At 36.0% G+C, this 26,131-nt stretch overlaps 2 protein-coding genes across 6 annotated transcripts; both read left to right on the top strand.

Annotated features, from left to right (window-relative positions):
- Positions 1-20: 20 nt before the first annotated feature.
- matk (megakaryocyte-associated tyrosine kinase) lies at positions 21-9,132 on the top strand. Of its 2 annotated transcripts, none has more exons than XM_058759734.1 (13): positions 21-159; positions 1,198-1,251; positions 1,357-1,470; positions 1,567-1,682; positions 3,244-3,463; positions 4,752-4,845; positions 4,931-4,996; positions 6,124-6,223; positions 6,294-6,378; positions 6,460-6,533; positions 7,497-7,692; positions 7,772-7,858; positions 7,936-9,132. In XM_058759734.1, the coding sequence occupies exons 2-13, from the start codon at positions 1,243-1,245 to the stop codon at positions 8,107-8,109; spliced, it is 1,335 nt and encodes a 444-aa protein (XP_058615717.1). In that variant the 5' UTR covers positions 21-159; positions 1,198-1,242; the 3' UTR covers positions 8,110-9,132. The 2 variants fall into 2 exon arrangements, with proteins under 2 accessions (XP_058615717.1, XP_058615718.1); XM_058759735.1 differs by having other exon boundaries at positions 1,360-1,470.
- A 6,047-nt stretch (positions 9,133-15,179) lies between these two features.
- On the top strand, positions 15,180-22,895 carry rx1 (retinal homeobox gene 1). Of its 4 annotated transcripts, XM_058760882.1 has the most exons (5): positions 15,180-15,202; positions 16,365-16,586; positions 17,483-17,860; positions 20,300-20,550; positions 20,994-22,895. In XM_058760882.1, exons 3-5 carry the CDS (start codon positions 17,566-17,568, stop codon positions 21,438-21,440), a joined length of 993 nt encoding a protein of 330 aa, XP_058616865.1. In that variant the 5' UTR covers positions 15,180-15,202; positions 16,365-16,586; positions 17,483-17,565; the 3' UTR covers positions 21,441-22,895. The 4 variants fall into 4 exon arrangements, with proteins under 4 accessions (XP_058616865.1, XP_058616864.1, XP_058616866.1 ...); XM_058760881.1 differs by lacking the exon at positions 15,180-15,202 and having other exon boundaries at positions 16,112-16,586; XM_058760883.1 differs by lacking the exon at positions 15,180-15,202 and having other exon boundaries at positions 16,112-16,586; positions 17,516-17,860.
- The last annotated feature ends 3,236 nt before the right edge of the window (positions 22,896-26,131 follow it).

Consider the following 26,131-nt stretch of genomic DNA (forward strand, 5'->3'; position numbering starts at 1 on the left):
TTGACATCTTATATGGTCATAAATAGGGGTGGAAAACACGTCAGAGGCACACAGCCTGAATATCAGGAGGAAGTGAGTGTGTGTGTAATAAACCCCTGATGAGTGTCTAACCTCTCACATGGAGTGACACCCGCAACATTCACAAACAAACTCGTACTGGTGAGTGAGAAGAATCTTAAATATATCAAGAATATAGCTTTAGTTTGTTTTCATTTTATACAGCACTGGGCTTAAAAAGCTACTAGTTTAATGTTTAACTATCTTTTTATTGATTTTATCATCTTAATCTGTACTAAACGTTTGTGCACATGAAGCATTTTTTGAATATTCATATGTGTATTTAAGGTTTTTTTTGTTTATTGATTTTCTTGTTAAATTGCCTTTTTAAATTTTTTTTAAAATTTATTTATACATTTTTTTAAAATTACATTTTAGCTTTTTTTTTCCAGTCAAGGGTTAATGCAAAATGGTTAACGTTAAGTTTTGAATGTGGGTTTTAATTAATTTATTCATTCATTCATTCATTCATTCATTAATATTTATTTATTTATTGTTGTGTTTAATCACACTGTACTTTTTTTTCATTCAAGGTTGTCATGCAGTGTGACTATTATTTAGCATGTGTATTGAAGATTTATATATATTGTTTTTTTAAACTTTTTTGAAGTGCCAATTTGATGTAATGTTAATTTTTCAATTCATGTGCATTGAGGTTTTTGGGGACTTTTTTTTAATTAATTTTTATTTCATATAGTTTTTTTTTCTCCACCATTCAACATTTTTCACTATTTTAATGAATTTCGAATGAGTTTTTAATGAATTTTTGGGCTTTTTAAAAAAAAAAAATTAACATTTTTTTTTATTGTTTTAGCATTTGTTTTTCTTTTAAAGTGGCTGTGTGGCTTGATATTACTAATATATCGATTAATATAAGTGTAATTTTTCTCCATTTATCACTTCTCTAATCACTTTCTGCATTGACAAATGTGGAAAATTGATATTTAATTCATGTGTTTTGAGTTTTTGGAATGAATTATGGGCCATTTTTTACCTTATTCGCATTTCTTTTTAAACATTTTCCTAGAAACATGGACTAATTTAGATGAAGTATAAACTTTTGCATGGCTATAACATGCTAAACATCACGTCCATCTTTTTTTTTATGCGCTTTTTTCCCCCCTGCGGTTTCTCCACCAGATTGAAGATCTGAAGATCTTCAGATGTTCGGTGCTCAATAAACACATGGCGATGGTAAGAGAAGACATCCTGCTAAATATTAGCCAACACCTCTTTTCACACCTCACTTTTCACACCTCACTAACTATTATTATTACTTTATTGACTGCTGTTACTCAGAAGAGCTGGACAGCAGGTACGCAGTGCGTCGCCAAAAAGCAGCACTGCAAGCCTAAAGCCGGTGAAATAGCTTATCACAAAGGCGACATCCTGACAGTCGTCGGACCTGGAACGGTAAAATAAGCACCTTTCCTAAACACATTCTCCCATATAAAGCCACCAGAGGCTGACTAAAGTTTTTTTTTTTTTTTTTTTGTTTGTTTTTTTCAGAGGAAAGGAGAGTATAGAGCCCGACATAACACAACGGGAGAGGAAGGATTGGTCTCAGGTTCGAAACTCCGAGAAAGGGAAGCCCTCCGTATCGACCCCAAATTAAGCCTGATGCCGTAAGTGAGCATGAATCTGAATTCTGAAGAACAGCGATGAGGAACAAGCTCGTAATGTTGTAGTAGTTTCTCCACAGAAGGACAGGATGTGGTTAGTTTGTCATTAGAGGTTATTTTGGATGGTTTTATATATAATTTATATATAATCTAAAAGCTGAATAAATAATTTTTCCGTTGATGTATGGTTTGTTAGAATAGGACGATATTTGGCCGAGATACAACTATTTGAAAATCTGGAATCTGAGGGTGCAAACAAATCAAAGTACTGAGAAACTCTTGGGCCTGTTCCATAAAACAAATTTACCAAATAAACCAGGCTTATTTAAGTTAGTCTGACTTATTTTGAACCAAATCAACTGACAATAAGTCAGACTAACTGAAATATACCTGGCTTATTTGGTAAATTTGTTTTATGGAACAGGCCCCAGGTGGCTGTTGAATTAATTGTTTAAATGGACACTTTGAGTGTGTTTGTAAATTGACTGATGAAGGCGAGTTAGCCGCAACTTGTGTTGTTTTTAAAGTTAAAGTCATGTGAATGAAGGCTTTTTACTAGTGCTGTCAAACGATTAATCGCGATTAATCTCATCCAAAATAATAAATATACACATTTTATGTAAAATACTTTTATGTATATATAAATGCACACATGCATGTGTATATTTAAGAAAAATTTTATTTGTATATTAAATATTTATATAAATATATACATGCAAAATATATACTGTATGTGTGTGTGTATATATATATATATATATATATATATATATATATATATATATATATATATATATATATATATATATATATATATATATATATATATATATAATATAATATACACAGTACACACACACATATATTATGTAAACAAAACCTTTTATTTGGGATGAGATTAATCGCGATTAATCGTTTGACAGCACTAATTACTACTTTACAATATTTTCGAGTGCCTTGGACTGATGAGTTTTTTGATGACTTAAAGGGAAAATTTTGTCATTAATCACTTACCCCCATGTTGTTCCAAACCCATAAAAGCTTTGTTCGTCTTTTGAACACAATTTAAGATATTTTGGATGAAAACCGGGAGGCTTGTGACTGTCCCATTGACTGCCAAGTAAATTACACTGTCAAGGCACAGAAAACTATAAAAAAAACATCGTCAGAATAGTCCATCTGCCATCAGTGGTTCAATCTGAATTTTGCATCCAAAGAGCACCGATTCATGGATTTCGCAGCCCTGCAGCATTTTTATTTTTATTTTTGCATGTTTTTGGATGCATGTTGTCCAAATGAAGTTCTTAGCAATGCATATTACTAATCAAAAATTAAGTTTTGATATATATATATATATATATATATATATATACAGTAGAAAGTTTACAAAATATCTTTGTGGAACATGATCTTTACTTAATATCCTAATGATTTTTGGCATAAAAGAAAAATCGATCATTTTGACCCATACAGTGTATTGTTGGCTATTGCTACAAATATACCCCAGCGACTTAAGACTGGTTTTGTGGTTTAAGACCTGTGATGTTGTCTACAATCTTCTCAGATGGTTTCACGGCAAAATATCCGGAGCGCAAGCCGTCGGCAAACTCAAGCCTGCGGAGGACGGGCTTTTCTTGGTGCGGGAGTCAGTTCGGCATCCCGGCGACTTCGTGCTGTGCCTCTGCTTCAGTCAGAAGGTCTTCCACTACAGAGTCATCTTCAAAGACAACAAACTGAGCATCGACAGCAAGCAGTTCTTCTACAACCTCATCGACATGATCGAGGTGCGTCCGGCAGCTAATTTTAGCTTGCATGTTTCTTCATTTATCTCGTTTTTCCAGTGACACATCCGCGCTGCTCGCGTCCTGTGGTTTTTGAGGGGAAATGAGAACTGGGCCACTTGTTTGTGGCGAGCGTCAGATGCTTTTGACAAGTTTTGGGGGATTCTGAAGGGAAAATCAAGTTAAAAGTGGTTGTGTGGTGTGGTTTTGGACCTTTTCACAATTTGTTTTTTTTCAGCTTTTAGCTTTTCTTTCTTTCTTTTTTTTTTTTGCAGGAAAGAGGTCATGCAGTGTGATAACTTTATTTAATATATTGAGGTTTTGTTTTAATTTATATTGAGGCAATGTTGATGACATCTTAACTGTTTTTAAAGTGACTGTGCGGCGACTATTATTAGTAGGCTACATATGTATTTATTATTAGGCTATTATTGTAAAGAGTTTATGTTTGGTGTTTTATTGTCTTAATTGCGCTAGGATAGTGTGTAGACAGGAAAGTTGGAGAGAGAGAGATTGGGAAAAGTCTGTAAGCCGGGATTTGAACTCGGCGCAACAGTGTGTCAGCATGCTGCCTACGTGTCGATTATTTATAATTTTTTGTTTATTATTATTTTTAGGCATTTATTTATTTATTGGCAGTTTTCACCATTTGTTTTTATTTTTATATTTTACAGTTCAAGCCATATATATAAAAGTTAAATGTAAAAAATTTAATTCAAGATATGAACATAATACAAAAATATAAAAGTATAATTAAATAAATGTAATATATAAGCGTGTAATACAACACCAAATGTTTAAATTAATATACCATATATATTATACTTATATATATATATATTAATTAAACATTGATTTTATTTAAAATATAAATAAATAGGTGCATTTAAAAACATTCACATTTAAACGGTTTTCACATTTCATTCACATTCACATTCATATTTTAGTCATGCAGCGTTAGTAATTATTATTTTATTTATTTACTTGATCACATTTGAGCTTTTTGAAGTGGCTGTGGGTGGTGTGATTTTTGTTTTAAATATGATTTTATTTTTATTAGATTATTTTTTCACATTTCATTATTTTTTAATCATTCTTTGTGGTGTGACAAATTATTGTTGTTGGTGGTGTTGTTGTTTAGGCTAATCTTTGTCCTCAACTCCCTCCTACAGACGTTGCATCACACTTTCTAACTGCTGCTGATGTTTTGACTTTATTGGGAATTAAAGGGGAACTTCTGCTGCGGTTTGTAGTCAAGGCTGGTTTTGCAAACTCTGTTTGTGTTTGACAGTTTTACAGCAGAAATCAAGGCGCTCTCGCTACACTTCTGCTGAAGCCCAAGAAGAAGGAAGGAATGAAATCTGCCGAGACAAAGCTGTTGAAATGTAAGTGTGACTCGAAAGAGCTCCAGAAATAGGTGAGGATTGATTTCTAGTAGTTTAACACTGTAAACCTGGCTCTATGTTACAGCCGGCTGGCTTTTGGATCTGTCCAAGCTGACGTTAGGAGAGACCATCGGAGAGGGAGAGTTCGGTGGTATGCTCTCCTTCTAAATATATATGTGGACTGTGTTACTGTAGTTCTCTCAAATAACCACTAGAGAGCAGAATTTGAATGAGACATCAGCTTTTATTGGGAAGAGAGCAGTAATTGCACACTGTGTACTGTCATTTTTAATGAATAATATGTCAAAAATACACTATGCAACGTTGTTGTTTAATTTAGTGAGTGGGAAATAAAACATGATTATTTTACTGAAGTCAATTTTGTGAAAAATTTTGGCAAGCCAGTGATTCTTTTTAATCTAGTGGGGAAAAAAGTAAAAAATTGAGGATGATATTACTTATGGTACTCTGGAAAAATCTAAAATACACTCTATAAAACTTTAATTCTCAAAAAAAAAAAATTATAATAATATTTTTATATATATATCAAAAATAAGAAATATACGAAATATATACGAAAAAAAAAAACTATAATACAAATACAAAATATATAAGAAAAAAAAATCACTATTTCTTACAGGCTTCCCTTTTGTTCTAGCTGCCCGCAAAATAAATAAATAAAAAATCTAATTTGCCATATCTTCTGAACTTAGTGCTTTAGAGCAAAAAAAAAAAAAACTGTTCTACATTTATTTTGATTATATATATATATATATATATATATATATATATATATATATATATATATATATATATATATATATATATATATATATATATATATATATATATATATATATATATATATATATATATTTGTTACAAACTACCAGGCTCAGGGCAGCGTAACAATAATGGGGAGGCCACGCACAAAACCAGTTAACTCAAAATAAACATTTATTAAAGTAAATTAAACTAAAAATAAACCCCAAAAGGGGAAGAGAAAAGAAAACAATTAAAGAAGGCTCAAGGTCTGGTGCTGGAGAGAAGCTTCACACTGTAGGACAGAGATCCTTATATCAGTCCACTCATCATCTGAAATCCACTGCACCTGCCACTCGTTTCCACCCTGCAAACAGACAAAAGAAACACACACAAATCAGAACCCAAAACGCCACAATTATATGATGCATATAAATCATATACACTTGATGGTTAAAATTGCATTAATGTAAGATGTTCTTGTGTGTGAATCTGACGGTTTTGTTAATATTTCAGCTGTGTTCGAGGGTGAATACGCAGGCCAGCGGGTCGCGGTTAAGAACATCAAATGTGACGTAACCGCTCAGGCCTTCCTCGAAGAGACGTCTGTCATGACGTAAGAGCATTTCCACCTCCGTTACCTGCTCTGTCTCTTTATTACATATTCATAATATCCTCTTTTCCAGAAATCTCCATCATAAGAATCTGGTGCGGTTATTAGGAGTGATTCTTCACAATGGGCTTCACATCGTCACAGAGCTCATGACGAAGGTGCAGCTTTCAGAGGAATATTTGTCAAACACGCTGAATTTAATAACGTTTATTCATAGACTAAATTGTGTGTCATCGCAGGGGAATCTGGTGAATTTTCTCCGCACACGAGGACGTTTTGCTGTCAGTGTGACGCAGCTGCTGCGCTTTTCACTGTAAGAGCTCACAAAAATACACAAACTGATATTTATTTTAGGTTTTAAAGCCTTTCTTTTTAATACTGTAAATCACTGCAACGTCAATTTAAATATACAGGTGAAAATTGAAAAAAGAAAATGTCCATGTCAATATTCACTCCAAAAATCAAAAGAAAGAAATGAGAAAATTACTTTTGCATAAATAAAATTAAGATTACATTTTTTTGCAATACTAATTAAACCCATTTTCTCCTCAATTCTCCTGACCAAAATGCAAATAATATTATTTATTTAATAAGAATCATTGATAATAATAATTAGAAAAATGCCCAGACACATGGTTATTTTGTATTATAGTTAGAATGATTTTATTTTAAAAATGATTATTTATTTCTATTTATTTATTTGTTTGTTTGTTTATTTATTACTTTGACTTGCACTCATTTCTTGTTATTTATTTAAAAAATTGGCTTATATTTTGTGATGTTTTTGGTATTATAGTAGTAAGGATTTTATTTAATAAAAAAAAAAAAACAGACGTTTAAAAATATATTAATTTATAAAGATTTTGTATTAAAGTACATTTTTGGTATTATGGTAATGATAATTATTCTATTTTTATTTATTTAAAACAAGTTTATTTTATTGATTCATTTATGTGTTACATAATGATAATTTGTTTTTTTTAGTTTTTTTTTTTTAAATAGGCTTTTTATTTTAGCTATTTTTTGGTGTTATCAGTAAGAACTATTTTATTTCATTTCTTAAAAAATAGGCTTCATTTCATTCAAAGTTATTTTGTATTATGGTAATGCCTTTTTTTATTTGTCTATTTATTAGTATATTTTGTAGTGTCTCATGGGCTTGTCAAGAAGATTTTTAGAACATTTAAAATCATTAAAAAAAAAGAAGAAGAAATGACCTTGAAATGTTTATCCACGTGCATCAGTCATGGAGGTTTAATTTCTGCGTTGTCCTCAGAGATGTTTGTGAAGGTATGGAGCACCTGGAGTCAAAGAAACTCCTGCACCGAGATCTCGCCGGACGCAACATCCTCGTGTCTGAAGACACCGTCGCCAAAATCAGCGATTTCGGTCTGGCCAAGGTCAGTTCTACAGCAACCGACAACTCAAAGTTACCCATCAAGTGGACGGCGCCCGAAGCCTTGAAGAACAAGGTGAGAGAAACATCATGAGATGATTTAGGATCATCACCTGAATTAGTTCAAACTCAACCTGATGTGTCTATCCCTGTAGAAATTCTCCACTCAGTCAGACATATGGAGTTACGGAGTCCTTCTCTGGGAGATCTTCTCATATGGAAGACAGCCGTATCCCAAAATGGTGCGTTTCTCACTGTAAACATCTGGTTTGCTGTCATCTTCAGCGGGTTTGATGTTCTCTGCTGGTGTTTGTTGCAGTCGGTGAGCGAGGTGAGGGAGCGTGTGGATCAGGGTCACCGCATGGAGCCGCCAGACGAATGTCCTCCTGACGTCTACAGCATCATGACGTCCTGCTGGGAGACGGACCCCAAGAGGAGACCGTCCTTCCACAAACTCCGAGAGCGACTGGAGAAAGAGCTCGGCAAGCACTGATCTCTGCAGGGGTCCACCACATGTGTATAATGTAGATTTAATTTATTATTCATCGCACTGTATATTTATGTGTGTTTGTTTTGGTTTGGTTTTTGGGTGAATCTTGAAAACATGCCGAGGTGTTTCGTCTCAAGGTGGAAAGTCAATTTATTTTTATTTTTTTGCATTGTTTTCATGCAATTAAGAAAATTTTACCCCTCGCTTTTTCTTTCTTTTATTTTTTATTAAAATATTATAATACAAATGATGTTTTAATCAGTATAAACAGTACAGCATATAATAACATGATGAAATACCTTTAAAAAATGTTATTAAAACTTTATTTTATTTATTTTTTGTATTAATAATGTGAATTTGGTAGAAAATGTGCTTAATTGTCATGAAAATAATGCCATGTTGGTCTCAAAAATCTTTTTTTTTTTCTTTCTCAGATATGTTTAATTTTTAAAGAAATAAAACATTTCTTATTTTATTGTTGGTTATAATAATAATAATAATAATACAAAAATTATTTTAATCAGTACAAATTAAAACAATATAACATATTGAACATGATCAAATACCTATTACTTAGTATATTTAATACATATGTTTTTTTGTGCTATAATGTCATAACATTGACTTCAATTACAATTTGCATAAAGAAAATCAAAATTAGACTTTTTTTCTCTCTCCTTAATTCTCATTACTGAAATGCAAATATTATATAATAGAACGGTATTTGGAATTTAAAACAAGAAAAAAAAAATCAAAACAAGAAAAATGTTATTATTATGTTTAAAAAAATAATAATTGGGCTTTAGTTTCTTTTTCCCCTCCCTTTTCTTTGATTTTTGGGTGAAATATGACCCATATTCCTGACAGGTTTTTCCCAAATGATGAAATTCATTATTGCACGTGCTTTATTATTATCTGCTTCAGTCCTCAATGAGGTTCTGTAAAAAAGATACTTTCTGCTTGCGTTGTATATGCAATTCAAAAATGTATTTATTGTAACAACAGTAATAAACCTATCAGAAAATGTGTTTTCTACTGGAAGTTTTCTAATCACTCATTCTTAAGAAAGAGAAGGATAAAAGAGTGTTACACTGATGAATCATCACGTTTATCCAGGATTAGCTCTTGGATCACCCGTATCTGCTCATTTTATGCTGTAATTGTGCAGCAATATGTCCAGCGACTATAAATAGAGACCACAGTATCACAAAGACTAGTGACACACTTGTAACTTCCTGACAGACAGGAAGAAACCACCTAGCAACCACCCAAAACACCTTGGCAAGATGCTAAAAAAATAATTTCCCAAAGGTTTATGGGATTTTTTTTTTTTTTTTCATTGCGTTGATTTGCTCAATCCAGATTATGGCTTTTTTTCGTCTGTTGTGTTTATCCGTTACCCATGAGACCACAGCAGATTGAATTTCCCGTCTTTATTCTGTTTTATAAATCCTCGAATAGGATGATGTGTAATTCCTCGAGATGATTTTAAAGGTCTCTGACCTGCACTTATGTGTGGAAATCTCAAATCTGTGCTCATAATTTCAGATTCGGCTCAATTCTGGTCACGTTTCGATGCTAGCATGTTCTGCCTGGTTGCACGGTGCCTTTCCATTCAAACTAGGAGAAACTAAGGGTGATTTCTTGTAGGAATTAATACGAGTCAGTTTCTCAAGGTGAATAGATGATCTTTGGTGGAAATGTTGGAAAATGATGAGATTTGTGGCTGTGGATTTTACTCGCGTAGAAAGCGTATCACATGTAGCATGAATCACAGTTTTGACCCAAAAATACTTACCAGCAGTGATGTCTTATGTATGGAAGCACATTTCTGCCAAAATAATGAGATAAAGTCGAAATTGACATAAGTAGAAATTATTGACATAAATCGACTTATTTCATAATATTGACTTTTCATCAATTTTGATTTTTATCTCATAATTCACATTTTTTTTTATCATAATTTCGACTTCATAATTGACTTTGTCATAATTTAAACTTCTCATAGTTTGGAAGTTTTATCTTTTATTTGTTTTTATCATAATTGTGATTTATCAATTTAGATGTTTCAAAACTCCAACATCTCATAATTGAGTTCCATAACTGACTTAATCTCATAATTTCAATTTATGTCGCCATAATGACTTTTTTTGTCATAATTTAAACTTGTTATAATCATGATTGTCATTATTTAGATTTTTTTTTATCTCAAAATTGTCGCAATTTTAGACACTTTATCTCATAATTAACTTTGTATTTCATAATTACGACACTATATAAATTTCAGCTTTTTACTTAAGTATGACTTTGTCGATTTTGACTTGTCGTAATGTTTACTATCTCATAATTGACTTCTCATAATTTAATAATTATAACTATCTCATGTTTCCACTTTTTACGTAATTATTTCTTTTTGTCATAATTTAAGCTTATGACTCATAATTTTGACTTTTTATCTCATAAATAACTTAATATTTTTTAAAATCATGACAGTGTTCACATAGTGGTGCATTTTTTTATGTCATTAACTTTTTTGTCATGATTTAGATTTTTCTTTCATTTATAATTCACTTATGATGATTTTTTGTGTCATAACTATGACTTTTTTTGTCGGTTTAGACTTCTCATTATTATAGCTCTCATAATCTTGACTTCTTATCTCATAATTGGTTTTGTCATAATTTTGACTGTCGATTTCAACTTTTCATAATTGTGACTTTTTATCGCATAATCAACTTAGTATTTCATTATTATAGCTGTTTCTCTCATAATTTGTCATTTTTACATCATAATTGACTTTTTTGTTAATTTAAATGTCTATTTCAACTTTTTTATTTCTATTTCTAGTATTTTTTTATGGATGTCAAATTCTGATTGATTATAGGTCAAGCTTGACTGTTACTGTTCCTCACACTTATGGGTTCATTTTTTGAGGTTTTGAGAGTAAAAGTGAGACAACATCCAGTGCAGAGGGATGTTTTTAGAAACCAAACATTAATTGATCTAATTTAATCCTATTAAAACAACCAACATCAGTTACTCTATGCCAGTGTCTCCCTCTACTGGTCTTCTGTGGAATTACATAATGTGTTTATGTGTGTGTATAATGTATTTGAAAATGCTTCTCACATAAGGCTATCATATGGCTTCAAAAGACTTGGAATAAAGTGAGCCATATGAACTACTGTTATACTTTTATGCTTTTGCTATTTATAATGCTTGATAGTCATTACTTTGAACTATTGTGGCATTAAAAAGAGCTGTACGTGTCTGTTTTAAGTGTTTGTTTTTATGGGTATACGTGCCTCATGCTTTAATCTATCTCTCCCAGTCATGGAAAGATTTACTCAGTTATATCAGAGTGGGAGGAGCCTGCGGAACCTTTTAGAATAAGGGGTGGAGAAGACCGTTTGACTGACAGGTGAAGCATCTAATCAGCTGATTAAAGGCCGAAGCACGTCAGCGTGTCCAGAGGAATATCAGCTTTAACAACGTTAAGAGTATCAGATTAAGTGTTAAGGAGGAAAGTTTAACCTTGTTCTTTCTGGGCTGTGAAGCGCGTAAACGGTCTTTTGATCCTGCAGGGGCAAACGGGGCCAAATACACAAATTAAGGGCATAACACGGTCACTGATGCAGCAGAAGCCTCTGAAAGCTGTTAAAAAGACATTATTAATCAGTAGTGTGTTACTAAAAAAAAGATTTTTTTTTTTTTTTGACGACATGTGATGTTTACCCATGGAAAAGTTGCCAGAGGGGTGCTATGCAATCACATTGTGCAAATTTGAGAAATCATTAATGTCTAAAGCACAATAGGTTACTACTTAGTGTAAGGTGTTTGGTCAGATCACTAATTCTAACTAAGATCACTAGTAATAGTGATGCTTGACTTATCAAGAGCCACATATTACAAAACCACCTAGACGATGATTAGTTTAGCAGTTTATGTGTGACGCATCTTACTACACATTTTGCAGTTGACCGCTAGTAATTGTGTTGGTTTTAATTAGCAAAAGGTTAAAGAGTTCATTTCATTTGATTAAATTCAACTGGCTAACTTTTTCAAATCTCTTCCCAACAGGGGTCCTGTGATCAACCTGCACGTTTGTCCCGAGAGCAAAGTGATGAAATTTCTTGCTGGATGTGAGAATCTGAGAGAATCGATGCTGAATTCCAATGTCAGCCTCCATATGGTTGTTTGGTTAATCGCTGTACAGGTAAACTGCACACAGTCGGGCATTCACTGGGTCGACAGAGGGGTCTTACGTGCTAATCTACAGATTACTAAAAGATGTCAGGAGAACAGGGAGGACAACACCGCGGGATAAATGTGTGTAAGTCACTCTGAACAGGATTGGTCCATTTTTGGATACCTACCCACGTTCTGACATGCCATGCAAAAGTTCAGTTGAGGACAAATGTTTTAAAGGTGCAGGTTTTTCCTAATTTTTTACTATAAAATCGTCACCCTCAACAAAGTTACCAAACAGCTTCTGGACCCCATTGACTTCCATAGAATTATTTTTTTTTTTCATACTATGAAAGTAAGCAGGGACCAACAACTATTTGTTCACTCACATTCTTCAAAATACCTTCTTTTGAAGAAAGAAACTCATACAGGTTTGAAAAAACTTGAGGGTGAGTAAATGATGACGAGCTTTAGATTTTGAGCAAACTAGCCCATTAAAAGCCGTTTTATTTTCAGTTGAGCATGGGAGCAAGCATGAGCTGGAAATTTCTCACTTTATCTCAATAGCTTCCATCTCACTAGTAAAAATCACTGATAATATAAAGATTTGCAATTTATGCAAAAACATCAGTAACCAAAACTGCCACTAGGTGTCATTGTATGTTATATCGCTAACTGTTCATTCGTATTCGCATTCGTTCCAATTAATCTTGTTTACAGGTCAGGTTTGCATATCTGTGAAGACTTCTAACGTCACCATTTAAGGACCCCATTAAATCAGAATTAGATTTTGGTGGATTTTAGTCCATTTCCATTAGCTTTGAGGCTAGTATTTATATGCTAACGTGCTCATAAAAGTTAGCGAAATTGTACATAGTGCATTTCAAATTTCAAAGAGTTCTCTTGTTAGCTTGGGCACACATGATTTGTTGCATAAAATCTAGAGGAAGTACCATCTTACAAGTTAGCAATAGCAAGTAGCAAGTCATGTTAATGGCTGGGATTTAAGGCAAAAGCTATTACTAATCATCAACTACACTCATTCATTGGGCCTCAAGGCCGTTCACACGAAGAATAATAACAATAAAGATAACTGTAACGATAACTACATTAGCATCCACACCATAACACCGTGTTTATTGAATTTGGATGCTTCAGTTATGTTGTCTGGCACTTTAAATGCTTAAGCTTGTTAAAGCATGATGGACTCTGATTGGCTGTCATTCATTAGCTGGAAAAAAAAAAACATTTTGAAACTGATTCAAATTACTTTGTTGTAAACGATTATGTTTGTGATCTAGACTCGATTATGTTTGTGATATAGACTTATTGTCATTGCTATGAACAGGCATTAATTTTGTTGAAATTTAGGATTCACCAAGCCCATTTTACTCATGATCATGCATATAAAGAGTGGAGCTAGTTGTCATGGTGATAAGCTGAATCGCATAAAATGCTTTCTGTTTACAAAACGTTGTGTACAATAGCCAACTTTCTGCCTCTTGTCTTTCTCCTTGCTTCCCCCCGGTGAGCTGACACAGCTCCTCTGCGTTAGCTGCTTTGCGTCTAATAGGATCAGAGGGCTTTACGTTGTCATCTGATAAACCTAATCCTCTTGATAGCTGCGCTGCACCTTCTGAGCCAATTTGTACTCAATTAGTGTAATGAGGAAACAAGCGCGGAGCTTCAGGAAATACATCAGCGTGATGGAATAATTGCACTATCTCTCATCCAATCCCATCAAAAATCAAAACAAGAACTCGAATTGTTGAAAAGAAGTGACCTCTCTCCCAAGATGACCAAGACCAATAGTCCTGGTTCCCAAATGGTTGGACCAATAATCTAGTTTTGGTTACCAACTTGTTGGACCAATAGTGGAGTCAGTGGTTCTCAACTGGTTGGACCAATGGTCTATTTGGTGGTTCCCATCTGGTTGGACCACTAGTCTAGTTGGTGGTTCCTAACTGGTTGGACCAGTGTTTCCCAACCACTGTGCCGCGGCACACTACTGTGCCGTGACAGATTGTCGGGCGTGCCATGGAAAATTATCTAAAACTTCCATATCTCTATTATATTTTGTTATTATTATTTTAAATCAGTGCTATTGGTCATCACTATGTCTGTTTGTGGGGTTTACAAATATTTATCCAATGAAAAGCATTCAAAAGAGCTTGTAACTAAACCTCGTAACGCCATTGGATACTCAAATTGTCAGTCAAACCTCATAACTCCACCCCGCCTCCATTCAGAATGAAGCGCCGCGATGCGCAGTTTGAAGACAGACGCAGACGCAGTTTGAATACCTCTTAATGCTTAGTGGTGTGCCGTGGGATTTTTTTACATATCAAAACTGTGCCGCTGCAGGAAAAAGGTTGGGAAACACTGGGTTGGACCAATGGTCTATTTGATGGTTCGCAACTGGTTGGACCACTAATCAAGTTGGTGGTTCCCAGCAGGTTGGACCAATAGTCTAGTCGGTGGTTCCCAACTGGTTGGACCAAGATTTGACATTCCCAACCATAATTGTTTACTGTGTTCTACAATATTGAATTCTGACATATTTGCATATTAGCCCAATCAAACTCTAGAGTATTTTAATGCAATTTGTTGTGGGTTTGGAGAAGTTAGTCAAGGTTGGACAAGTGGCATGTTCTCAGCATGTCCATGTTTGACTAGCTTCCACCAAATCAAACCAAATTGCGCTTAAATGCTTTAGAGTTTTATTGGACACATTGGCTCCAAATATATGGGAAGACAGATGCTTCTAAGTAGGAGGATTGGAGGATGTATAGATGGATAGATTCCCATTCCTTTCTAGGAATTTCCATTATCCTCAAATGCCTCATGAGCTAACACGGATCCCATGCACGTGAGATGCAGCTGTAGGATGAAACTCCAAGCTTTCCAGGTATTTTCTATCTCCAACCTTGTCCTTTGAGGATTGACTCTGGCTCACGAGACTTAGACATCAATCTGGCAACATGTATGCAAACATACGGTTAAAGTCAAACTTTCTTGGAGGTCTATCGTGTTGGCTGGTTTTAGGCACTTGCGTTGGTTGTATCATTTGGCTGAGCCAAGGTATTGTAGATTTTAAATGAGATTTGAGAGGTTTTTGGAAGACATACTTTCCATTAACGCAGTCCATTAACCAAAATTTCAGACCATTTCTTTACTCTTCATGTTTCGTCTCGCTTCTGTAAACTAACACTAACCCAAAACAAATACAGTAAGTGAGCTTCTTCAAAGTATCTTAAGACTTCATTGAGGTCAGAGGAAATCTTCAATGTCTTTAGCCTCGTTGGAGGTGTCGCTGATCAACCTCCATTAGCCCATCAAAGTTTTAGACTTCTCTCAGTGATTGAGTCCAACATACCAAGACAAGACAATAAGTGTCTACAAGCCAGAGAATTAATGTTTCTTTTGTATGTTTAATAGAAATTACAGTTTGTACTATATTTGACACAAATATAGAAGAAATTAGCAAATACAGTCGTGTTGGTAGAAGCAGTAAAATCGTTTACATGCATTCATTTGAACGTGAGCGATTTAATCTTGTTCCGAGGTCATATCTCTTAATAAGCAATGATCACTCATGAGTTTGACTAGGTTTACTCTTCAATGAGTTGTTAAACGAGTCTGCGCTCATGTCGTTTGCTTTAATTACTCGGCTAATTATGCCGCAGGTGATAGTACTGAGTATTTACTGTAATACCTTCTGTGAAGCATGCAGTTCAAGCCAACACAAGCTCCACGTTTCATCAGTTTATCCATGTTAATATACATAAATTTAATTTAAATTTAAAGCTTTCCGGTGAAAGATCTTTTAGTTTTAATAGTACAGGCACCAGTGAAAACTTTCAGTTCATCCTTTTGTCTCTAAAACAATTGAATTTTGTAAGAGCAAGGAGAAACGGCTTCATTAGTGTCGCCCTCCTCCTGTGGGGTGAATTCAAGCTCCATTTAAAGCAATTACTTGAGCAGAAACCGTCTGTCAATCATTCTTAAGGGGGAAGAGTCCCAATTAATGAGCTCCTGTAATCCCTTGCTATTATTTCCCTTCTGAAGAGACACACACACACACCAGCTCTCTGTCCAGCGGAATCCACTGGAGAACTTCTGTGCATTCGTGTATGTTTTCATGTTTAAAGTGAGAGCGGTCGAGGTCGGTCGGGGCATACAGTAGCAGACGGAGGCTTGCTCAACACCCGCATGTGACCCGCTGCAGGGAGAAACAGGTGGATGCGGGTCAGTCTGGAGACAGAAAGCGCACGGAGCATCTTGTGTCAGAGGTACGTCCCATACTGCGATCGCTCTGTCCTAGGGAAACTTTCTTCAAAAAAACATTCACAGAATTTTTTTTTTTTTTATTATTTGACATCTGATACACAGATATTACATATTAAAATATATATATAATTGCTATAATATTAAAATATACTATTATATACCTGTTCTTGTAGCTGTAATAAATATATACATTTAATGAATAATTATAATATTTAATATTTATATTATACATTTATATAAATTGACATAAATATATAGTTTTGATAATAAATATTTATATTTATCTTAATATTTAACACATTAACACAGGTTTAGATATTATTTGAATCTGGTTATGTATTTGGATTTATAGAAGAAAAATGTTAATTTTGCAGTTGTCAGATTATCAGTAATTATAAATATGAATGTTATGTTAATGTTCATATAAATGTCTTTGTCATTTGCCTAGATCATCTGATTTTCTGTGAATGCAGATATTATATTGTGTGTTGTTGTGTGGTGTGATATTTAATCATTACAAACAGATTAGTCTGTAAACTTTTTTTACATTATCTCTAAAAATTAAAGTAGGACAAAATGAGAGCAATAGAGTTTATTTGAACTTGTTTAGCCTACTAAACTATGAATATTTATAGACATTTATAAACTTTTTATTTATTGTTATTATTTATTTTTATTATTTATTTAGTTATTTTTACAATTTTACATTATCTGTAAAAATAGAACTTGCTTAGCCAAACCATTAATACCTGGAGAATAGCTTATTTATTGTATAAATCGTTATAGAAATTAGAACTTATTAAGCCACTTATAAAGAAGTATTAATGAAGAAATTGGCTTCTAATGCATTACTTAGTGCACTTGTTGATTTTAGTCTCTTTTTGATATCTGCAACTAGGTAAAACCGGTCTGTTTTGGATTCCTCCATCAGATCAAGATCAAGTGGTTTAATTAGTTGGACTGCCTCATCCCAGCATTCGAATGCATTTGTCACTGGACACCATGAACATATTGGATGACAGCTGTCTTTCGCCCAGTAACTTCCATGAGATGGTCAAAGCAGGGGGCACGGCGGTGGGCGCCCGTGTCCACAGCATAGATGTCATCCTGGGCTTCAACAAGGACCAGGATCCTTTGCTCAACCCTTGCAGCAATGCGGTATCACACAAAGTTGGAGGTGAAAGTCTTGGAGATCCAGGGAAGCAGGACCAGCGGGTACAACCCTACGGGCAACTGCCACCCCTCAGGGACGGCTCTGAGCAACCTGCATTTCACGGTGAGTTCTTCATAGGTCAAATATCAAGTGTTTCTTGCAATTACTCCCTAACTAGCCTCCTGTGAAGGTTAGTACATTGAGAGACACTGTTAAAAACCAAAACCCAGAGACTGACACAGACAGAGTTCTTATGCTGAGCCCTCCTGTTGATTTTAAGGTGACAGTGGCAGCTCGCCAGGGCATTAGCATCAAGCGTCACCTTAAGAGACCTAAACGAAAGTCTGACGCTTCTTTTACGTAACTTGCAAAACCAACGGCACAGTTACCTAGATGCATTCTGTTTCTACGTCATCCATAGTTTCTATTAACTCTATGGATTGTAGAAAGATGGAAGCTCCTAGGATGATTGTTTTGCTTGCTTGTTCTTTCATAGTGTTGTACACTTCAAAGTTGCCTCAGATGTTTCATCTAAAATTCCTAATTAGAATATTGTTTGACATGCATTAAGATAATAGCGAAGATAATTTGGTCTTGGAAGAATCTTGAGAAATAGTTGACACCTCAAACTTTGGTTGACGAGAACTGGGACATCCATTTGTCAAGCATTCAAACTTGAATTATGAAGAGATCTTGTTTTTATGGTGTGTTTTTTGGCAGTGGTAATATTCCAGGCTCAGTCGAGTCTAAATATGACAGAGCGATCATATTTTCAAGTCTTTACAAGGCCCTTTCAAACCTGAAAATAATTTGGCAATGGGGCTCATCCCTGGTTCTCATCCCCTTGTGGAATTCCTATAATCTTCTCCTATCTTAAACAAGATTGCACAACTGTGCATGCCGACATAATCATTTTTGCATTCTGCGCCAATTTTTTTTTTCTATTCTGCTCATAATCCATCATGCTTCTTAGTCCTGTGATGAGAGAATCTCTTGCATGACCCAGAGTTGACTTGTCTGTTATCGTGACTCAAAAGGGACAAGATCCTTTTGAACGGTTTGAGCCTTTGAGATCGATTGTCCTCTTTTGACGCGAGTTGCCAACAAGTCTGAACGTTTTTATTGGGCTGTCTTGCATCTGACAGGCGGTGTGCTGATCCTTGAACCAGGATTGACCCCCTACCATTGTGTGAGTTCAGTCTATTGCCTGTTAATGATGCTAGCTCCGCTAACCCAGAACGCTTGTTCCTGCCTGATAATTAAACCTTGTACTTCTGAGTTGTTTTCATACTTTGTTTTCATGCAATTGCTGTTTTAAGGAGTGTTATCCATTCTAGATAACCTACATTGAGATTATGCATTTTATTTCCACTACAGATAAGTGTATTCAGGTAGTCAGAAAGTCTGTGTTCATTAGCATACACTTTTCCCAAAGCGTGAACTTACCATGTGCTGATTGCAAGGACAGTCACCCCAGGAAGCTTAAATCTACAGTTAAGTGTCCTCAAGGACACAGTAATGATAAGGGTTCACTTCAAGTCCAGGTCATTGGTTGATCTTATCTGGGATTGAACCTGCAGCATCTGAATTACTAACAGAACCTGCAGCATTTTATAACTAATGAAAAAAGCTAACAGATAAAAGTGTAGTATTATCAATGTGTAACACATTTTACTTTTTTTTTTTTACAAGTCATCGTATCCATGACTTGCTAGCTTCATGATACTAACACCAATTTAATGTTAACAGCCATTTGGCTTGCATGTACATAACAACTTTGCAGCTATTGTTGTTGATGTTCACTTGTTTAGTCAGCATGTGTTCTGAGCTCGTTTACAGTTGGACAGCACCAACTTGAAGAGTCAGCTACATCTTATGAGTGCAGTACACAAATCCACTTGCCCTGATGACCAGTATTTTACTGGAATTAACTGAATTAGTTTGCCAACTGCCAGTGGTTCTCTCCAGTTCATCAAGGTAAAGCTTTACCTAGAAACATAACCTTATGTTGAGGACATGGGGTAGAATCAAATGAAGCCCTTAGGTAGATTATGATCTGGTCTACAGGGAAACCATCAGGGGAATTAACAGGCTACATCTGTTTCTGCTTGGATTACAGGATGGGAAACACTCAGTGAAAGCCATGCCTACCATCAGTGACAATAAAAGTGCTCTAGTCCAAGCCTGTGTATTACAAGAGCTTTTGGCCAGGAGCATTATGGGATTAGAATGGCATTTGGAAATACCATATCGATAATGAATTTACATGTAGTCACCATCTGTAAATAACAGAGATCGTACTAGTCATCTTGTCGCTGCTTAATTTTACTGTGTTGTGTGGTGTTAGTGGTCAAGAATCAGGACTGGTAATAGCAATGTTGCTTGTTCAGTCCCAAAAGAATTTTGTGCCCTTGGATATGGCTCTTAATCCCAAGTTATTCCAGTGGGATTGCAATCTTACAATATATTCATAATGCAATTCTGTTGAATCATCATGTAAAAGTCCGTCTAAAGTGGACTCTCAAATCATGTATTTTGTTCTTTTGTCACCTGTGGCTTTAGACGCTGACATATTCTCCAACAAGTGTGACGAGGACTTGGGCGATCTGCGGAAGTCCATCGAGAGTGACAGCAAGTCTCCGGACTCGGCTGATGGGGAGCAGCCCAAGAAAAAGCACCGCCGCAACCGCACCACCTTCACTACTTACCAGCTCCATGAGCTTGAGCGAGCCTTCGAGAAGTCCCACTACCCTGACGTTTACAGCCGAGAGGAGCTGGCCATGAAAGTCAACCTCCCTGAAGTTCGAGTGCAGGTGTGTTTAAATCTCTTTATGAAATTAAAAGTATCAGTTTCAGAGGAGATCATACCGTGTTGATAAAACCAGTCTCCAGTGTACGTTGTGCTTTGGATCTGGTATGCTGGTTTCTCCTCATCTGGTTGCTCAACCACAGACTTGCTGAAACCAGCTTGCTTAAACTTTTTAACCAGCAAGTCCACATTAGTTGACCACTTTAAAAAAGAACCACCTTATTTTGCAAGACTACCTTGTTCAAGCAGCTTCAGCAAAAAGACCAAGTAGCACTAATCTGGTCTTTTCAGTAGGGTTTCTAAACATGATCCATGACAAATCCAACTTTGGTCGTTTCCCAGTAAGTTCGGCAAACAAATAGTGTTATTGCTTTTTATGAAACACCGTCTTACAAGCATAGGGTTGACATAAGAGACTGATTATTTGAGGTCTATGTGTTTGCCCAGGTTTGGTTCCAGAATCGCAGAGCCAAATGGAGGCGACAGGAGAAAATAGATGCCAGCACTATGAAGCTCCATGACTCCCCCATGCTCTCCTTCAACCGGCCGCCAATGCACCCCTCCGTGGGGCCCATGAACAACACGCTGCCCCTTGACCCTTGGCTGCCCTCCCCTCTATCTAGTGCCACTCCAGTGCACAGCATCCCAGGGTTCATGGGCCCTACACAAGGACTGCAAGCGGGCTATGGCAGTCACGGTTTCCTCAGTCCATCCCAAACCATGGCCCAAAGCATGCAGCCCATGGCGCCACCTCCATACCAATGCCCTCCTCCCTTCACTGACAAATACCCTCTGGAGGATGTAGATCAGCGTAGTTCAAGCATTGCCGCTCTGAGGATGAAAGCTAAGGAGCACATCCAGTCCATGGACAAAACCTGGCAACCCATGTGTTAAGACCTCTTTGACTGTGGGCCTTCATATTTCTTGGTTACTAATTGGTACTGAAGGCTACTCAAGAACCATGTTTCTTGTCTCTTCTCCAGGTCAAAAAACCTTGGGGCAGCAAAATGTAGGCGCTAAATGAGTTGTGTGCCATTTATTTATTTTTTTGCAACTGTATATAACAACCGCTGAGTCTGGATGAAGAAAAAAATGTTTAGCATGTTCCATATATGTATTTGTAAGGCACACATTGGCGTGTTTTATGTCTTTCACTGTCCTAACAGGTTTAATTGGTTTTGGAGTGGATTCTAAAACCAGAGTTACTGAAATGTGAATATGAGGGCGTGTTTTGCATCACATGACCTCTGTCTGCAAATTCACACTTCCTCATGAAGGACTGGTCCAGATGTTTTGGGTTGAAACAGAAGATAAATATGGTCAGTGGTTAGTAAGGACCTATTACACAGGCAGCTGATTTCATCAAAACCCCTCCTTTTGATCACAAAGGCAAAGACAAGGGACAGAAATTATTGGTTTTGGGGGAGAAGTTTCTACGCCTCGGTGTTCATTGGAGACAAATGCTTATTGGCAGACCAGTCTCCTGTACGTGCAGAAGAGCAGAAGTGGAAACTATCTGCCATCACCCCATCGTGACTCCCTCTTTGTTTGGGCCAGTTGATGCAAGTCCAATCTTTTTGTTTCAGCTTTTTTAGAGGGAAAGACTGCCAGAGACTGTCACTTTAAGACACCAATCAAAATCAGAAGTTTTATTTTTTATTTATTTTTTTTTAGATAAAACACCATCACTGTGCTTTAAGTGTCATTTTATGAATAATTAATGTTCAAAAGAGACCTGGCTTCAAAGGACCAATGTCATGTCCCACAAACACGCAAGTGGGATTCGCTGCTTATTTTCGAAAGGAAACTCACTCAGTTCATGTTGCCAGAGTTTTTGTAGCAATAAATCATGTGTAGTTGTGTTTGACTAATAAAGTTCTGGACAGCTAGATATTGACACCTGTCAGGAAAGGTATAAAATTTTCAGGATGATTATATTATTCATTTGAACAAACTATGCTTACTAATAATGTTTTAGCCGTTTAAGGGTGTCATGGATGACGAGTTTGTAGATGTTATGAATATATACAGTTGATTAAACTGTACAAGTCAGTTGTTTTTTGTTTAATGTTGCTTCCACAGTTCTGGGGTCCTTTGGGCCAAACATTAGTTTACAAACTGAATCTATGACATTTAGATGACTTGCACAGTTTGAAAAATTGAAAAGCCAAAGTTAGACAGCAATATGACAATCATGGGTAATTAATATGAGTGTGTGATGTTATTTTTGTCCAAGAATATGAATGTGGTTCCTATGTTTGTAATGTATCCTAGATGTTTTCACGATTACCTTTGAATCAAGCAGAGAAATGAATGTCCACAAATGTTCTTAAGAATAAACAAATCTAGTTTCTCAGAGACTTGCTGCCGACTTGTTGTTTGGACTGTCTATGTCTCTGGTTGAACTACAGGAAAAGACTGTCTATTTCACAGCCCCTCCTGTCTCTGTTTCTCCTGACCAGTGGCGCCGAGCCAACCCGTTAGGAAGATGAGGTTCCAGTCAATCAGACTGGCTCGGGAGGGGGCATTGGCCCCAGGGTCCGCTGTTCCCTAATTGCCTCCTGACGCTGCTGTTCAGGCACATGTTCAGAGTGCCTGGTGCTCGGCTGTATTCATGATGTGTGAGCAATGCTCTTGGACAGATGGGACACTATGGGGCCATCTGGGGCCCCAAAAAAACATGTGCTGGGAAAAGAGCAAAGGGGTGTGAATGTAGGCTCTTTCGTGTTGTACAGTATTATATGATGATCACCACAGTGTAGATGGTGTGGACTTGCTTTGGTCCAGATTTTACATTTAGGGTGAGAAATAAACACAAAAATTCCAGATCTTAAAGGGATAGTTCACCCAAAAATGAAAATGTGTCATCATTTACTCACCCTCATGTCATTCCAAAGCTGTATAAGTTTCTTTCTTATGTTGAACATAAGAGAAGATATTATGAAGAATGCTGGTAATCAAACAGTTGATAGTCCCAATTGACTTGCACAGTATTTCTTTCCCTACTATGAAAGTCATGGGGACCAACAACTGTTTGGTTCTTCAAAATTCTTCAAAATATCTTCTTTTGTTTTCAACATAAGAAAAACTAAAAAATTTTTGGGTGAGCTATTCCTTTAAGCAGGGACAGTAGCCAAGGAGAAGATGGTAAGCAACCACCCGCCACACCCTAGCAACCACTTAGCAACTTCAATCACTCCAAACACATTTGCTAATCCATAGCAACGAGTGTTGGGGGTAAAGCATTACAAGTAAAACAAGTAACTAGTAAAGCATTACCTTTAAATTTACAAGTAAATATTTAAGTTACCTTTCAAATATGTAACGCAGGTTAATATTTGAATAAGCAACCACAAGAGCAACATAAAAATCACAAATTGTAGCAACATGCTACAAAAGCTCTCCACTAACACATAGCCACATCCTAAGAATCGTGTGTTAAAACTAACTTAGAACAACCTAGCAATCGCATTTCATAACACCCCGAACACATTAGATAATGAATAGCAACACCTTGGCAACCATCAAGAACAATATAGAACCACATAATGTAGTTCTACAACAAAAACAAAACAAAACAAAAAACACACAGTAATATACCAAAAACAATTTAAAAAAACCTTTTTTAGCAACATGCTAAAAAACCACAATGAACACACAACTGCATTACGACACCTTGGCAACCACCAATAACAAACTAAAATCACATATTGTAGCAACATGCTACAAAAACTTTCTGCTTTCCACATAGCGATGTCCTAGGAACCACATAGTAATGCGTTAAAACTAGCACTTGCGTAGCAATGCTAATGCTAATGTTAAAATCAGTTTCAGTGAAAACAGGTTGCATTAGACTTGTTGGAATATACACTCCTTACCATCTGTTTAGCTGTTGTAAACATGCTATATATAGTAAAAAATATTAGTACTGTGGCTGAACTTTGCAGTGATCAAGGTAGGAAGTATTAGCGATTGCGCGGATGGGAACGGAGGGTGGGAAGGCTGCTCATCAAGGTTAATGATGGAGAAAATCCCCCAATTAGAGTTTTTTCCCGCAGGCCAGGATGAGTTCAGTCTGAGGATTAGTGGCCAGGCCGAGACCGAGCAGCCACTGACCGCTGCACATCTTGGCAGACGGGCGGCTGGGTTGTGGGTAGGCATGCGTTCAGCTGGACTGGCACAAAGGAATCATGGGAAAGCAGCAGTTCATCCACTGCGAAAAGCTTTGTTCGCCAGGCTGAGGGAAATATGCTGTTTTTCCACTCTCATGCTTTGAATGTGGGTCAGTCTGTTGTGTTTAAGGTCCATTTTATAATCTCCTGTTCGGTTCACAGGTTTTTAGTAGGTTAGATGCTTTAATAGCTCAGGGTGACGACATCCAGGACTGAAACTTTAAAAATTGTATGAATGCATAAAGCTTTTCTCAAGATCATGTATTAAAAAAAGTCTCATCATGAACTTACTGGAAAAATATTGCACAAATTCCTTTAGTCACACATCTGGTAGCAAGATACATAAACCGAAGGTTAATCTGTGACCTCAGCTACTAAGAAGATTTCCCCTGCGTGTCTCAATTTCAAAGTCACTGTACTGATGCGTTTACCATGTAATCTACTATAGGAATGATATATAATACTATATAATATTAATAGTAGTACTGTCAAACAATTAATCGCATCGAAAATAAAAGTTTTTATATATTTAATATATAAACGTAACATATTTTTCTTAAATATACTGTATACATACATGTGTGTGTGTGTGTGTGTACATACACCTACAGTACACACACACATGTATTATGTAAACAAAAACTTTTATTTTGGGTGCGATTAATCGCGATTAATCATTTGACAGCACTAATTAATATAATATTGTATTTATACATCAGGGATTTATTTATTGTGCTGTCTTTACTTTTAAGAAATATGTAAATAATAATAATAAAAATATTGTATAATTATTATACACAGACGTTTGATGTACTGTAACTCACATTGGTATTCTACTGGTTTTCCATTTAATTTTTGAATTTAAATTTGACCTGGTTTCAATTTCACGAACTAAATTTAAAGTGGCCATAATATTGTCTAATAGCCTATCAGCAATGACAAATATGGTGATAATTTTTTGTGATCACTGTGAACTATAACATAAAAACACAACTTGATTCAGCATATTTTGCTGAGTGATCGTATGGTTATCGAGGGAAAATCCTGACGCTCTGAATCACAGGACACCCCTACAGAGTTACTGTATTCATTAAGAACAATTAAGTCTCTAACGACTAAATTAATTGCATAATCTATTATTTTGCTCCCTCGGCACGGCGCAGGCTGAAGTTAACAGGCTGATGGGGATGACGCGTTCCTCGAAGGGGATAATACGGGAAGCCAGCGGAATTAATTGGGTTTGATTAAGCGAGGTTTTCAATGGGACACGGCTCTTTTCGCATGACATAATTAGAGGTCATGGAGAATGGGTGGGAGGTGCTGGGCTGGATTTGAGGCCTGGCGCCAGTATTCTTCTCATCAGTGGAAGTGAAAAGGGTTTTTTTTGTCATCCTTTGTAAACATGTGGAGTGC

Source organism: Onychostoma macrolepis, chromosome 22 (genome assembly GCF_012432095.1).
Source record: "Onychostoma macrolepis isolate SWU-2019 chromosome 22, ASM1243209v1, whole genome shotgun sequence".
Taxonomy (NCBI): Eukaryota; Metazoa; Chordata; class Actinopteri; order Cypriniformes; family Cyprinidae; genus Onychostoma; species Onychostoma macrolepis.

Coding starts and splice junctions, on each gene's coding strand:
- matk (XM_058759734.1), top strand. Junction 1,471..1,566: donor CAGTCGTCGGACCTGGAACG/GTAAAATAAGCA, acceptor TGTTTTTTTCAG/AGGAAAGGAGAGTATAGAGC. Junction 6,224..6,293: donor GAAGAGACGTCTGTCATGAC/GTAAGAGCATTT, acceptor CCTCTTTTCCAG/AAATCTCCATCATAAGAATC.
- rx1 (XM_058760882.1), top strand. CDS start 17,566: ATGCATTTGTCACTGGACACCATGAACATATTGGATGACAGCTGTCTT. Junction 17,861..20,299: donor TGAGCAACCTGCATTTCACG/GTGAGTTCTTCA, acceptor CTGTGGCTTTAG/ACGCTGACATATTCTCCAAC. Junction 20,551..20,993: donor TCCCTGAAGTTCGAGTGCAG/GTGTGTTTAAAT, acceptor GTGTTTGCCCAG/GTTTGGTTCCAGAATCGCAG.